The 14,757-nt window shown below is 42.9% G+C and overlaps 3 protein-coding genes across 6 annotated transcripts; 2 read left to right on the top strand and 1 right to left on the bottom strand.

The window, feature by feature from the left end:
- The first annotated feature begins 278 nt into the window (after positions 1–278).
- Positions 279–9,673, top strand: epn3a (epsin 3a). Of its 4 annotated transcripts, none has more exons than XM_054607058.1 (11): positions 279–504; positions 2,490–3,237; positions 4,934–5,052; positions 5,723–5,800; positions 6,251–6,340; positions 6,836–6,919; positions 7,244–7,373; positions 7,643–7,789; positions 7,904–7,981; positions 8,073–8,309; positions 8,483–9,673. In XM_054607058.1, exons 2-11 carry the CDS (start codon positions 2,640–2,642, stop codon positions 8,767–8,769), a joined length of 1,848 nt encoding a protein of 615 aa, XP_054463033.1. In that variant the 5' UTR covers positions 279–504; positions 2,490–2,639; the 3' UTR covers positions 8,770–9,673. The 4 variants fall into 4 exon arrangements, with proteins under 4 accessions (XP_054463033.1, XP_054463032.1, XP_054463031.1 ...); XM_054607057.1 differs by having other exon boundaries at positions 2,493–3,237; positions 7,640–7,789; positions 8,483–9,672; XM_054607056.1 differs by having other exon boundaries at positions 7,640–7,789; positions 8,483–9,672.
- Positions 9,674–9,686: 13 nt separating this feature from the next.
- Positions 9,687–11,373, bottom strand: arl16 (ADP-ribosylation factor-like 16). The gene is made up of 5 exons (XM_054607061.1): positions 11,256–11,373; positions 10,905–10,960; positions 10,689–10,805; positions 10,471–10,586; positions 9,687–10,324 (listed from the first exon to the last, which is right to left on the bottom strand). The coding sequence occupies exons 1-5, from the start codon at positions 11,329–11,331 to the stop codon at positions 10,159–10,161; spliced, it is 531 nt and encodes a 176-aa protein (XP_054463036.1). The 5' UTR covers positions 11,332–11,373; the 3' UTR covers positions 9,687–10,158.
- Positions 11,374–11,483: 110 nt separating this feature from the next.
- fn3krp (fructosamine 3 kinase related protein) lies at positions 11,484–13,863 on the top strand. The gene is made up of 6 exons (XM_054607060.1): positions 11,484–11,669; positions 11,872–12,023; positions 12,160–12,251; positions 12,425–12,507; positions 12,619–12,741; positions 12,852–13,863. Exons 1-6 carry the CDS (start codon positions 11,529–11,531, stop codon positions 13,188–13,190), a joined length of 930 nt encoding a protein of 309 aa, XP_054463035.1. The 5' UTR covers positions 11,484–11,528; the 3' UTR covers positions 13,191–13,863.
- Positions 13,864–14,757: the final 894 nt, after the last annotated feature.

The following is a 14,757-nucleotide window of genomic DNA, read 5'->3' as shown; positions in this document are numbered from 1 at the left end:
TCTGATCACCTGCCCCAGTCAGCTTCAATTATTTTTCACCAGGCAGTGAACGGGTTAAGTCTGACTCTGCATGCACCGAGCCGGGCCTCCCTCCCCTCCCCTCCCCTCTCTCCCTCTCCATCCATTTTTACTGTGTGAGTGTTTTTTTTTTTTTTTTTTTTTTTTTTTTTTTTAAGGGGGGGCAGGGGGGATCTGTGCCGTCTGCAAGCCTGGATTGTGTTGTGTTATGCACACACACACACACACACACACACACACACACACACACACACACACACACACACACACACACAACTTAGTTTGATAACAGAACGCGCCGTGGTTGTGGAGACGTTTTGCGCACACACCGCTCTCCTCTGCGCTTTGACTACCTTTTTTTTTTTTTCCTCCCCTTCTTTTACTCTAGTTCCTTTCTCAACGGGATATGCCGAGAGGCGGAGGCGTTTCTTCCTCCACCCAAAACCTCCCCAAGTTGGGACCCTGCTGACGCGCTATGACATGAAGGTAAGAGGGGGATAGTGGATCGTGGGTCGTGGCGATTTACTGCTTTTATTTTTTTGATCCTGTCGAGGTATAAACTTTTAAACTCGGAAGCTCAGCTGAGTCACGGCCACATACTTCACCTACGCGATCATCCCATTTGACGCAACGTGCATTACAATGGCTCCGGTCGTCCTAGTTTGGGACAAAAAAAAGGGACGCAAGTTGTTATCGAACCTGTGTTTTCATCCAGCGGTTTTAGTGTTCACAATCTATGTTTTGTCCACACATCTGTAGGGCAAAATATAACAAACGCGCATGTAGGCCTGATCTGGGAACAGTTTGCTTCCTATAAGTAGGCCTATAGATAAAGAATGTTCTGTAATGATGGGCTCATATTTCACTTTGCTGGATTTCTGAACAAGAAAATGTGCTTTTTACAGAGTAATTGAATAATCTGAAGTGTAAATCAGACAAAGTAAATACGCTGAGAGTTGAGTCCAGTATGTCACCATATCAAGGTCACAAGTTACAGTACTCAAACTGTGTGTGAAATACCTTCATTTTCTCAGGAAAGACAGTATGTGTGTTATGTGCAGAATAAATATTTATGTGTGTATTTGAGGGAAGGGGGTGCTGCCTCCCTCCCCCGGCTACTACCAGTCTGATTTATGTGATAGTAATTTGTCAGAAAAGTCACAACATGAATTTATCTTTATTATGGGCGTGAGTTCCACATTAATGGAGGCTTCCTGCATTAGAAATCTGGCCAGAGGGACGGTTTAATTGCCACTCTTTGATCTCTCCTGTTACAGCACTTCCCTCTCTCTCTCTGTCATTAGCAGCATTAAAACATCCCCTTTACCGACTTTCAGTTTCAGGAAGTTACATGAACTGACTTTCTAGTTATTCCTCAGACAATCTCCTGCCACGTGACCCTAGGGATCAGGAGATAATGGAACCGAGTCATCACAAACATTTCGTCTCTTACTACCACTTCATAATCTATTTACAGCACAGAGTGTGACTGGACTGGTATTGAAGGCCAGCTTAGTCACCTTTTATTCATAGTATGGCCCAAGCTTTGCTGAGGTTTTAAATACTATTTAAATATTTACTTTTTTAATTACTGTATCAACATGGCATATTCATCTTATCCATATTCAATATTATACTGAGTCAAGGGGTAAATACTGACGATTTGAAAAGCCCATCTCTCATCTTAAGCCCCCATTTTCAATATTTGGAAATGCTTAACAATGACTCAGCATTTCGACTATTAAGTGAAATGTTCGTGCATTTCTGTTCTTGCCTCGACTGCAGACGGAGAAGCAGTCAAATGTCCAGGGCAAAGGGCATATACTATACACTATACATCTATGTACTGTGTGTGTGTGTGTGTGTGTATATATATATATATAAACACACACACACACACAAACTATTATTGATTCTTTTTGGACTGAGTACCTCCAGGTTTGTGAGTCTTTGATGCTTTGAAGCCCTACTGCTGATGTGGTGATGTAATCAGGTCAGAAAAACAGGCGGAGCCCCCACTTTTCACTTTTACTACACTGGCAGGTTGTGTTGAAGTCCCTTGGTCTAAACTAATATTTGTAAGGAAACAATATTTTGATAAATTAAATTGAGGAAACAGGCGTCAAGCGGATCATTGTTTGCTCAGGAACAATGCCCTGTATGCACTTAAACAAGGCTTCATATCTCTCTTCAAGTTGTTTCAGGGAAAACTGAGCCCAGGTGTTGTGTTTCACATCGCTGGGAGGTGCTAAGTTGTTTATCTCTCCTTCCAAACACAATTACAAAGTGAAAAACTGTGTGAGAGATTAGCTGTAGTCTCCAGTGTTGTTAGTAGCAGCATGCAAAAGGAGTAGCGATACTAAAGATGGTGTTGTGTGTGTGTGTATGTGTGTTATCTGTTAAAAAGTCAAAAACTAAACAAATTCTTTGACAGAAGGATAAAAATGTTTATATATATCTTTCCTTTCCAGCAGAAACACACTTGTGGACATCTCTGAAGTTCCCAATAGAAGGTTAACTTCATTGCATTTTTCAACTAAACTGATCTCTTAACGAGGCAACACTGTGGGCTGGCCTGCTGTTGAACTATCTTTTGCTAGCTGTGAAACACTACTGCCATCATGCAGACGTCATCGCTCCGCCGCCAGATGAAAAACATGGTCAACAACTTCACGGAGGCCGAGATCAAGGTCCGAGAGGCCACCTCCAACGATCCATGGGGTCCCCCCAGCACGCTCATGTCTGAAATCGCAGACCTGACCTTCAACGCGGTGGCTTTCGTCGAGGTTATGGGTATGATCTGGAAGCGGCTCAATGACCACGGGAAAAACTGGCGCCATGTTTATAAGGCACTGACCCTGACGGACTACCTGATCAAAACGGGCTCTGAGCGCGTGGCCCAGGAGTGCCGGGAGAACATTTACACCATCAAGACATTGAGAGACTTCCAGTACATAGATCGGGACGGACGCGACCAAGGTGTAAATGTCCGGGAGAAGGCCAAGCAACTGGTGACTCTGCTGCAGGACGAGGAGAAGCTGAAGAAGGAGAGAAGCCAGGCACTGAAGACCAAGACGCGTATGGCGGGCTCCGCCAGTGGCTTGGGCTCTGGATCCATGCCTCCTCCGTACCCGGGGAGTCGCACAAGCCAGCCCGGCGCGTCAGGGGTCCATGGGGATGAGCACGGCAGGTGCAGAGGCTCGCCGTCCTCTTTTCACTGTGAGTAGCAGGGGAATCTAACATCTACACAATCATCTTTGGCATGTGACCTGTCAGGTATATATCTCTAGTCTCTGCACAGTTTTTGAGACCTGTACAGCAATCAGATCCCACCTAAGGTTTCTCATTGAGGTACATGCTGTTTTAACACCAGCGGCACGTTCCAACATTAAAGCCTTGATGAGTATTAAATGAATTGATCGTTCTTTCGGTTTTGCTCCCTACTGATGGTTGGACATTTGCATTCCTGTCATTCTCTTGTTTACAGTCACGTCAGCTGAACTGGATTCACAAAAGAGAGGAGGCCCATGTGTGTGGTTGTCTCTTTTCTAATGTGAAACCACAGCTGGATACCATGTTTACTTTACAGTGTGATCTGTTACGTTACTTCAGAGATGTTAGTTAGGTGGCAGGATAATATAAGGCCTAAGTGATCCCTCTGTGAGTGTGTAGGGGTTTGGACATCTGATGTCATTGACTTATCAACTACAAAAAACAGCTCAAAGTTGAAAACCTATTGTGGAAAAGCGTCAAGTAGCTGTGTGTAGCATTTGTAAAGGTATGCGTTGTGTGTACCATCTCATTTTGTGGTCTGCGTGGTTGATGGTGTTTGTTAAAAAGTGTTAGTCAGTCAGTAGCGGAGCTGTGGCTTCATGACTGCACCAGTTACTTTGATGTCTGAAGCCTGTTACATGGTTTAAACAGAGACATGCCCACAGCTGGTTTTATTTCCTATAACCCCTCCAAAGCCCCTTTTCTCCAATCCATTTTCCCACTTGATACACGTTCCTTGCATACTTTTCTAGGCCAGAACGTGTGCCAGTTGAAACATCTGGCATGAACAGTTACCAGGTCCAATAGGAGCAGGGCTTGCACTACGCAGGGAGAGGATATGCTACATGTTATAGGAAATGCAATAGACAGCTTTCAGGCTGGATAACCATAGCAATTTCACACCTACATACTTGTGTGCTGGGCTGTGTAAATGCAGTTATTCCACATTTCTTTGCAATTTTCTCTTGCTTCACCCCGGGTGGATCTCTTGGAAATTCCAGGTCACTGGCGCATGGGGATGGACAGAATGGTGATGGATAGCGTGGGTGGGGGTCATGGGGTTGGCGGCAGCTAATTGCCAGCAAGCATTCCAGCTCAGACGCAGGATATTGAGGGGCAACACAGTGGAAATGATCGGTTTCTGAGACCTGACTTTGCCAACGTGTGGCCTGCTTCCCTCTTTTAGCCCCGTGACCGACAGCCTGACACCCAGACTGGTACCCTGCCAGCAAAACACCCCCACCCCCACCCCCGCCCACCCCACCCCCACTCCCATCCCTTCCTCCACACCGGGACCCGAGCCCGGAGACCCAACCAGAGTATTCAGGGTAATAAGGTGGGCTCTACTCCAACCCGTCCATTCCTCTGCCCCTCCACCACCCTAACTCTCCACACAGGAGCACCATTGTTCTCAGTGCAGGCAGGCAGTGGCAGGCAATGCCAGCAAAGGCCCTGAACAACGAACGGGCAGTTGGGGGGAAAAAATGAACACGCAAAACACTGCCAGCTCCGTTTCTGGCTTTAAAAATCCCCTTAAGTCTTTCTTTCTTTGTTTTCCATCTATCTCTTTATGTTTCTGCCTACACCCCTCTGGTCTCTGTTCCTCACTTAACATCCTATCCCCTCTGCTCTTCCTCTGTAGCCTCCTCTTCCTCTCCTCGAATTGCTCCAGACCTAGAGCAAGCTCGGCCAGCGACCAGTGGAGAAGAGGAGCTGCAGCTGGCCCTGGCCCTGGCTATGAGCCGAGAAGAGAGTGAAAAGGTACCTCTAACTAAGATAACACACACACAACTAAGACACACACACACACACACACACACACACACACACACACACACACACACACACACACACACACACACACACACACAGCACACACAAACCTCTCATCTCTACAGCACATGCGCCTGACAAAAAGAGGCTTCTTAGCCGCCATGCTGCTGACAAGTAATGTTGTAACGCTGCAGTAAAACTTTAACGTCTCCCCCCCCCACACACACACACACACACACATGCTTAGACACTGTCTGTCATGGTGGTTAAGGCGCTCCTACTGCATCTCTCTACGAGGCCATCATTTCCCAGAAGCTTGAAAGTGATATCATCAGCTGTCTCATAATGGCGTGAGCAATGCTGAAGAGTGAGGAAGCTGGGAGAGAGACAGTGAGAAGCCAGACAGGATGTGGACATTGATCCACTCTTAAGCATCCACAGCCAGGCCGAGTCTCCATGGCAAGGGCAGCCGCTGCCCTCTGTGACTTCTGTTCAGCTGCTACAGGAATATATTACAGCGCACAGCTGTTTCTGTGATACTCCTCTGTTCTAAATCACCTTAAATTGTTAGATTTCTTTAAGAATCACTCAAGCAAAATCAAGTGTTTACCTTTCCCTTTGATTAGTCTTCCTCCTTATCCTCCCTGCTTGACCCTAGCCCCCTCCTACAGTGGATATTGATGAACAGACCCAGCTCCAGATCGCTATGACTCTCAGCAAGGAGGAAACCCAGAAGGTACAAGTATGCTGGAACCAGAGAGGGATGCCTCTTCCTTTGCATCTCATGCCCTAAGGCACATCTCCTGTTGCTCTGTGCACTGAAACATCTGGGCCGCTCTGAGTTAACAGCTGCATGTACTTCTCACTCTCTATGTCCTCCCTTAACCCCCCGGACAGCAAAAGGACATGTCATTTTCTCCAGCGACTAATCGAGACAAGGCTTCATCCTTCTGTTCCACTAACCATCAAATCTCTCCTCTTAGTTCGGTAGTATGAGACACTCATGTCAAACACTTTCCTGGTGTGGTGTCAGGGAAGGGCAAAGGGTTTGACCCGTTTTATCCTACCTAGGACACCTGTAGAAGTGCATGCATTGTAGTGTACTGTGAGTTTTACCGAGCATTATTTACACTTTGTTGACCAAGTACTGATTGCAATTCTTTCCACGGTTGACCACCCTTCACAGCCAGTCCAACCTGCCCCTGCTCCTCTGGATATGGATGAGGACACACAGCTCAAGTTAGCCCTGAGCCTGAGCAAGGAGGAGCACCAGAAGGTAGGGTTTCTCTGGGTCACTGGGGGGCAAAGAGACCCTTTCTGTTCTGGAGCTGCTGGGATTTAAATAATGTAATGTGTAAGGGAATCATCCTCTGTGTTTTCTTTTCACTTTTAATTATTTTCTCTGATAATCTGATCAGATTCTCTGGTAATTGGCCACTATAAAAATGTGAAATTTACTTCCTTCGCTTCTGCTTCGTTTGTTTTGCCTACTTTAGAAAAAAACGTATTTTTCCTCCCTCACTCTGCTACAACAGAGCGGCTCTGTTAGAGATCACAGTGGTGCTCTTCTCTCTCCTCTTTTTGTCCCCTTACTTTTCTGATTTGTGCCCACTGCACTCATTTATATCTGGGTTATACGTTGCCTAGGAAAACTGGCATTTGTGCTTGTGAGCAGTCGCGGAGTCATAAATATAGTATGATGTAACAATATGGGAATTTTGCTGGGAGCTGTTATGCCCACCGGCATCCATGTGTCTGTATCCGTTGACAGGATATACTCAGTCGCCAAGGGGACGAGTCGATGCTCAAGAAAGCTCTGGAGGACAGCAAACGTGAGATGGAGTCTAAAGGCGGGGTATGATTTATTGGGGTATGGAATATCTCAATGGGGGTGGTGAAATATAACCATACACTGTAGTTTACTGTGGTTTTGAGAACATGTATCTATAGAACAAGGACCAAAATCTAAATGATAATACATTGCAATAATGATGGGCAGGATTATTGGGTCTAATAAGGTTTTACATTTTACCGTTAAATCTCCAGTTTTACTTTTTTTAAATAAAATTCATCAATAATAAAACTCAACTATCACTTTGTCATTACGGATTAGAGAACTATCTGAGAGTGTCGAAGCAATATACTGAGCTGACAGATTTGTTCTTCTTCTTGTTGTCAGACCGCCTTCATGGACCTGGTAGATGTTTTCGCATTGCCCTCAGATCAGCCTCCTAGCGACCACCGATGGAACGGTGCCCCACGCCAGGCAGCCGCACTCCCAGGGAGCACAGACCCATGGGACACCCTGGGTGAGCCTCCAGTTAACTAACCATGACCAAAGCGGGAGTGTTAAAGCACCAAGTTGTAAAAGATATATGTATTAAATTATAGCCAAATAATGTTTACTCTTTGAGGACTGAAACATTTGAGCCTGAATCATTGGAGGTGATTTCAGTAACGGATATACAATAATAGTACAGTGTTCTAATTGAGTCCTCCTCATTCTTCACAATTTGTCCTGCTCACATGCTAGAACAGGAGCTTCTATCTCTAATTCCCTTCTCTGTTACTAAAGTAGGCAACAACAACACTTCCAGAGTAGATCCTGCCTGGATGGCACCGCCAACATCCAACAGCCCCCCTCCACCATGGGAGTCAGTCAACACCTGGGACGACCCGCAGAGCGACCTCAACGCCACGGGCCGACTCTTCCCTGCCGTCACAGGTGATACATGCACTCATGCAGTTCAGCCATATAAAATAAACAGGAGAAGCCACATTTTATTTTCAATGACATATTTAAATAATAAGAGTAAACTGTATTTTGGTATGTTTGTAGCCGCCTCAGGTGCTGATCCATTCTTCGCCCTTAAAGGAACTATCAGGGAACCTTTTCCCCGACCTGGAAGCCCCTCAGGTAAACAATACATTCCTTTTTCAGTTCTCATTTTGATTCTGTGCATCCCACAAACTTGCATTGTCAGAATCTGCTCTTTTTCTGCTGTTAGATGGGGATCTGTTTGATGAGGCCATGGATGGAGGTCAGTTGAATGTAAATGGGCGAGGGGAGGACAGTCCTGACACATTTGACCTGTCACGTCTTGGAGAAAGCCTGGCTGCCCCCGCCCCTCGTACATGCCGGACACCTGAGGCCTTCCTGGGCCCCACAGCGGCATCCTTGGTAAACCTGGATACATTGATCCCTGCAAATCCTCCAGCCAAGACCATGAACCCCTTCCTATCAGGTAATTATTGTATTATTGGTTGTAGAGGCATCAGTCATTTCGATTTCCCAGGGGAAGACCAGGAAGTGCTTTGATAGCTGCAAAATGTAATATTTAAATCAGTTCTGTGTAAATTAAGTTCAATAACTCGTTGAAGCTAACCTAAAAGTTTTCTGTTGTGTCTTTCTGTTCAGGCCTCAGTGCTCCGTCACCCAACAATCCATTCCAGGCTGAGCAGCCCAAACTAACTCTGAATCAAATGGGCTCCGGCTCTCTCTCTGCAGCTCCCCAGGGCACTTCTCTTCCATACAGTGCCTCCTTGCCCCTGCCTATGAGCCACCAGCCTTCCAGCCTCCCTATGTCACTTACTCACCCCACCCAGCCTGGTCTGGGCCTGCCAGGGGCCCTTCCTGAGCCCTTGTTGCCCTTCTCTTCAGCCAGCACTGACGGATCACAGGCGGCACAGAACCCTTTCTTATGAGGATCAACTAAACTGGAGAAAATATCTAAGAAAAAAAGGGGAATGCCATGAGGTTATGCTCTCCAAATATAACTCTAACTGCAGACTGAACCTCATCCCCAAGGACTTGTATGAAAACCCTATTCTTAGTTTTTATATTGTATTATAATGCGGTAACTCTTAGATTGATGCAAGCTGGGTCTGCTCCTCACCGCAATAATCAGTCCTGCTCCTCTTGTCAATGATGCAGTAACATAAAAGAGATAACACCTTTGTATCAGAAACCATTAGTGTCATGTAAACATTCTTTACGGCCATAATCTATTGTAACCTGAATTCAGAAAAGAAATACATACAAAAAAGCAGTTTGATAATATTTTGTTATCGCTTCACTTAGCCACAATTACCAGGCAAATGTATTACGGCTTTTTCAGGTAGTCCACAAGTCTCTTGCTCACTCAGCTGTTTGTGTGATTGGCTTAGCTAGCTACTGCTGCTGTCATATACAAATGTTTTAAAAAATGCTTTTATTATAAGAGACAAGAGCTAGAGACGTGTCCGGTTCTTGAAATGTTGCCACATCATTACGGTTAACTTTGTCTGTTGGACCAGAACTGATGACAAACATCAATATGTACTTGATTTTACTATTGTGAAATGAATTGCTGGGGTTTACTGAATGAAATTGAAGTTTGGGAGGACTGGAAGTGCTTCAGAATTCACTATAAGCAAGGCAACTTTGTAAAATGTAGGAATCATGAGTTTTATTGATTGCTTGTGAACCACTGATTCATCAAATATAAGGGTATAATTGGAAAACTGCTTCATTCTTCAGTGGATTTTTTATTATTTCCTCAATTCCTGTGACATCAACACATTTCATTCTGAAATCATCACAACCCAAGGCACACACCCAGTACCATTTACAATATGTGTTGTGCACTGTATGCCCCCTGCTGGTAATGACTCATTACCAATTTGTAAGAGATTATTTTGTTTCAGAATAGCATGAGGATCACACTGTAGTCAGTCATGAATACAAGCAGTTCCCTGTTTATCTGTGCAGAAAATAATTCATAAAAGTGACCAGTATAATTAATACTTAACTTGAGGTAATACGTTTGATTTGACAAATGGTAAAATGGGCAACCATACAATCATTTACTTCTTCCATGATATCACCAATACATCTCCTTTCCCATTCCCCCTTATTAACAGTCACCATATGGATAAGTTACCAAAAATACAGCAACAGCCTTTCAGTGGGTCCAACACTTAACACCTCATTAAATCCTCTTAAAAATATGTGTCAACAGTCTTTGCACACTAAGGATACTGACGTCTCTTGCCAAAATAATTGAAGTCATCCTCCAAAGTCATGTGAGAGTGGAATAACAAACTTATGATAGTTCACTTGACTATGATGGACTCCAGCCAGCTCAGCACCTCCTGAAGTCCCTGTCCAGTGCGGGCACTGAGTTCCAGTATTGTGATTGGCTGAGTGGCAGATGCAATAATGTCATCCATTCTAAACAGTGATTTAATTTCCATGAGACTCATAGTGCACGGCATGTCCCTGGACACGGATGTAAAGAAAAAGAGAAAATATACAATGACATGAACAGCTTCCGCCAAGAGACAGAATTATGTTATCAGACACAAATTGTGCTCAATCGGCTGTCACTTGAATCTTGCAGGTGAGTATGTGTATATGAGTGTTACCTCTTGTTGAACAGAAGAAGCACAGGGGCACTGTGCAGAGGCTCAGCAGAGAGCAATGACAGCAGCTGGATGCAGGACGAGGATATCTGAGCAATGTTGGCTGAGTCCACTATGAACTATGAGAAAACAAATTTAGAAAATCATTCCATTAGTCAGTTTGTTTACTTCTACCAAATGTCACAAATAGATGCAACTTGTTTACAAAAAAACCCCCATACAATTACAGAGGAGCAGTCTTTGAAGTAACTCGGCCATATAGGGCCCATGCAGCCTCCCAGCTCTCTTAGTGTCACCCTTTTCCTCTTCAGTGTCAGGTCTGTGAGGTTTGTTCCTACCTGGAGGAGATATGGAGACATTACAAGGACGGCCCATCAAAACTGAGCCTGCAAACGTATACAAATACAGGATTAAATCTACCATCCAATATTACTTACTGTAGGCAGAGTAGAGGGAGGTTCCCCTAGTTCACCTAATCCATGCAAACTGAGCTGTAAACTAAATCTGTTAGGAAACATATACACACGAGCCAGTGCAGACAATATTCCTATTTAAACTGTTTATATTATATAATGTATTTGGTCAGTTATATAAAACTAAGCTAGTTAGGTTAGTATATTGTTATGTGTACGTTAGATACTACTTAAGCTATTGCGTTAGCTACTATAGCAGTTTATCAGGCTAAACTAGCTAGCTAGCTAACGTTAGTAAAGCTACACAACACTTTCTATTTACAGTTTTTTTTAATATATTTCTGGATCAAAACATTCAGCTGGGAGAAAGGATATTTAGTAGACGTTTCATCAACAACGTTTTCCCCACGCCAGTCGTTCCGAGAAGCAGGCAAATGTCATTGCTGCTCATTTCGGTTTCCCAGCGAAAGGATAACGAAGCCAGCGGAACCACGTGACCGACGTGGCGTCATCCGGCACCATGGTTACGATCACATGACCGTGATACGTCACTGTTGATAGGAGGAAGAAGAAATCACGTGTGTACATATAACGGAAGAAAAACAAGTGCTACTGTAATAACACTGAAACTGGTTGTGGGAAATAATCATGGAAGCTAAGTTAAAGAAAGAGTTGGGCACCGCCATGCTGAAGTCAACTGGTCACTCAGGAGGAGGATGTATCAGCGAGGGCCAGAGTTATGATACTGACACTGGGAGAGTGTTTGTGAAGATTAATCACAAGAGCGAGGTATTTTATCAGCATGGTTTTAAATGATTGTAGTGACGTGTATTTAGCTGATGTCTACACCCTCTGAAAGCCAGATAGTATTTGACTGTCTCTGTACTTTGTGCACATATGACAATAGAGACCAATTTAATAGCTTATTATGCACATGAAAAGTAGTGAAGGTGTGTGCTCACCAGCCCAAATCCGTCTTTGTTTGATTCAGGCCAAATTGATGTTTGATGGGGAGATGGCCAGTTTGGAGGCTATTTTAAAGACAGAAACTGTTAAAGTCCCCAAGCCTGTGAAGGTGATTGAACTTGACACCGGAGGATGTGTATTTGTGATGGAGCATCTGGACATGAGAGGTCTTACCAAGTAAGATATCTCTCATACAATTTGTTCAGCACTGTATCAGTAGAATAGAGGGCAACATGACAATATAGTTGTGCAAGTATAGCTTGTGCTTTTTTATTTATTTTTTAAAAACAAAATACTTTATTTCCAATTGTAGGTACTCACAGCAACTAGGAGAGCAGCTGGCAGATCTGCATGTTCACAACAAGAAACAGTTGGAAAAATTAAATAAAGAGCAGCAGACAATGGGTAATTCACCTTAACATAACTTTCGTACATGCACATGTAGACAAATGCACAAAAACATCTTTCATCCTCTTGCCATTACTTCAGTGAATAACAGTTAACTATTTTAATTTAAGTTAGTTCATTGCTGATTAGGTAAGATGCACTACAAACATAACTTTTCTGACTATACACAGGTAAAGGAGCTGGACAATCAGAGGTAGCGGTGGTTGAAAAATTTGGCTTTAGTGTACCGACATGCTGTGGATATCTACCTCAGGTAAAAATGAAATGTAATGTGTCTGTATACTGGGCTGTATAATAGGTATGTGGTCTCTATGTCTTTGAGATGTGACAGTAGTCCTTACTGTATTTTCCATTTCCTCCAAAGGAAAATGAGTGGCAGGATGACTGGGTGACATTTTACTCCCAGCAGAGGCTGCAGCACCAGCTTAACATGGTGGAGAAATCTTATGGAGACAGGGAGGCCAGAGAACTATGGGCCAAGCTACAGGTGCACCATCGCCTTTACCCCATCAGAAACAAAACATACTTTAAACACATCCCTATAATTGTATCAATGCTCTGAAAGAGAAACTTACATATTATGTCTTTTATTTTCAGCTGAAGATCCCTCAGTTTTTCACAGATGTGGAGATTGTCCCTGCTCTCCTCCATGGAGACTTATGGGGAGGCAACGTTGCCCAGTGTGCAGAGGGCCCAGTCATCTTTGACCCAGCCTCCTTCTATGGCCATTCAGAGTATGAGCTGGGTATTGCAGGGATGTTTGGTGGCTTCAACAGCTCTTTTTACTCTGCTTACCATGAAAAGATTCCTCAAGCACCAGGCTTTGCAAAGAGAAACCAGCTTTACCAACTCTTCCACTATCTGAATCACTGGAACCACTTTGGTGGTGGCTACAGGGGCTCTTCAATAAGTATTATGAAGAACCTACTGAAATAATTACACTCACATTCTCTTGTAGAAAACTTCACAGTCTTAAACTCAAACTTAATTGAGTATTATAAGTATTATATTATATAAGTATTTTGCATGTATTGCCAGATGCTAATTTGACCAAAAATAGTGTGGCTATTTGTTGAAGAGACTAAACATAACATTCTAACATTGTAATGTCTACATTGTGTAGACAATACAGAATTCACACAGCAAAATAATGCTGCCCCGTCTGCTTTCCCTTTACCTACCTGCTTCATGTGAAATATAAAATGTTGTGTTTGAACAACGATATATACTATATAGATATTTTTCTAGGTTAAATTTAAAGATATTTCCTACACTGACGTGTGTAGGTTGCTGATAAGCAAACATGAACCATAATATGCAAAACAGTTTTAAAAGGATGGGCTTACCACACACCAACGTTTGTCAGTTAGAAGATCAAATACCAATAAATTTGAAGTTGGTCTGCAGCTGAGTATGCTTTGGTATGCTGAAAACCTTTTCTTAATTTTTTTAATTATTTTTCATTGCCAGCATTTGACCAGACATAGACTGATTGTACTGCTGTGTAAAGGACAACACATTATCCCAGTAAATGCAATACTTTATACTTTATCTACATAACTACACAAACACCTATAAAATGTTGCTGTATTTCAAATAATCCTTTAAATATCCACTTCTTAGTCAACAATACATCATCGAATGAACCAAAGTGTTTGTCCTGACCTGCTCTACTTGTTATCTATCTGTAATTAGAACAGTAGTGAATCAGACTGAGACCTCCATCATCATAAATAAATCTCCACCCCTCTTACTGACTGTTTGATCCTTGCCACTAAAATAAACAACACTTTCTTCTCCCAGGCTGTTGTACACCATTCCTCCCAGCACTCACATACAACTTCTTAACATAACATACAAATATGAACCTAGCCATCTTAAGTTTTGTTGCTACTTTGCTTATATGTGTGGTATTATGTTGATATGTATAGTTTCATTTTATACTCGAGCATTTGCACTTTGCAGTATATTTAACATACTCAGAACTGAGATTATGATGCACACATGGACATAGATGCTTTTTTTTTTTCATTATGCATTTATGTTTTCTCAGGTATAAAATCACAATTTTATATGAACTTGACATGAAAAGCCAAATCACAATGGTACAGGCTGTCTCATTGAACCAGTAATTCCCACCTCTGCTATGTATTGTAACACATGCAGTGGAAATAGCACTGGTGGGAAAAGTATTCAATCATTTTAGATAAAAGTAGTTTAATACAACAGTATAAATACTACAAACAAAGGTCATGCATTCAACATTAACTAACTTGAGTAAAAGTACAAAAGTATTCTCTGCAAGTATGATTTTATTTGGCCCTGCCAGCATTATATAACCACATTACTGGACCATTATTATTTAAGCATTACCATGTAAAAGCACTTAAATGATCTAGTTGGTTGAGGTTGAGTTAACAATAAATATTTTATATACTTTTGAGTTGTTGGCTCTGTAACAAAGTATCATATTTTATAAAGGCCAACTGATTACTTTTGTTTG

Source organism: Anoplopoma fimbria, chromosome 11 (genome assembly GCF_027596085.1).
Source record: "Anoplopoma fimbria isolate UVic2021 breed Golden Eagle Sablefish chromosome 11, Afim_UVic_2022, whole genome shotgun sequence".
NCBI lineage: Eukaryota > Metazoa > Chordata > Actinopteri > Perciformes > Anoplopomatidae > Anoplopoma > Anoplopoma fimbria.
The sequence above is the reverse complement of the archived record's forward strand: the minus strand, read 5'-3'. Positions and strand labels throughout refer to the sequence as shown.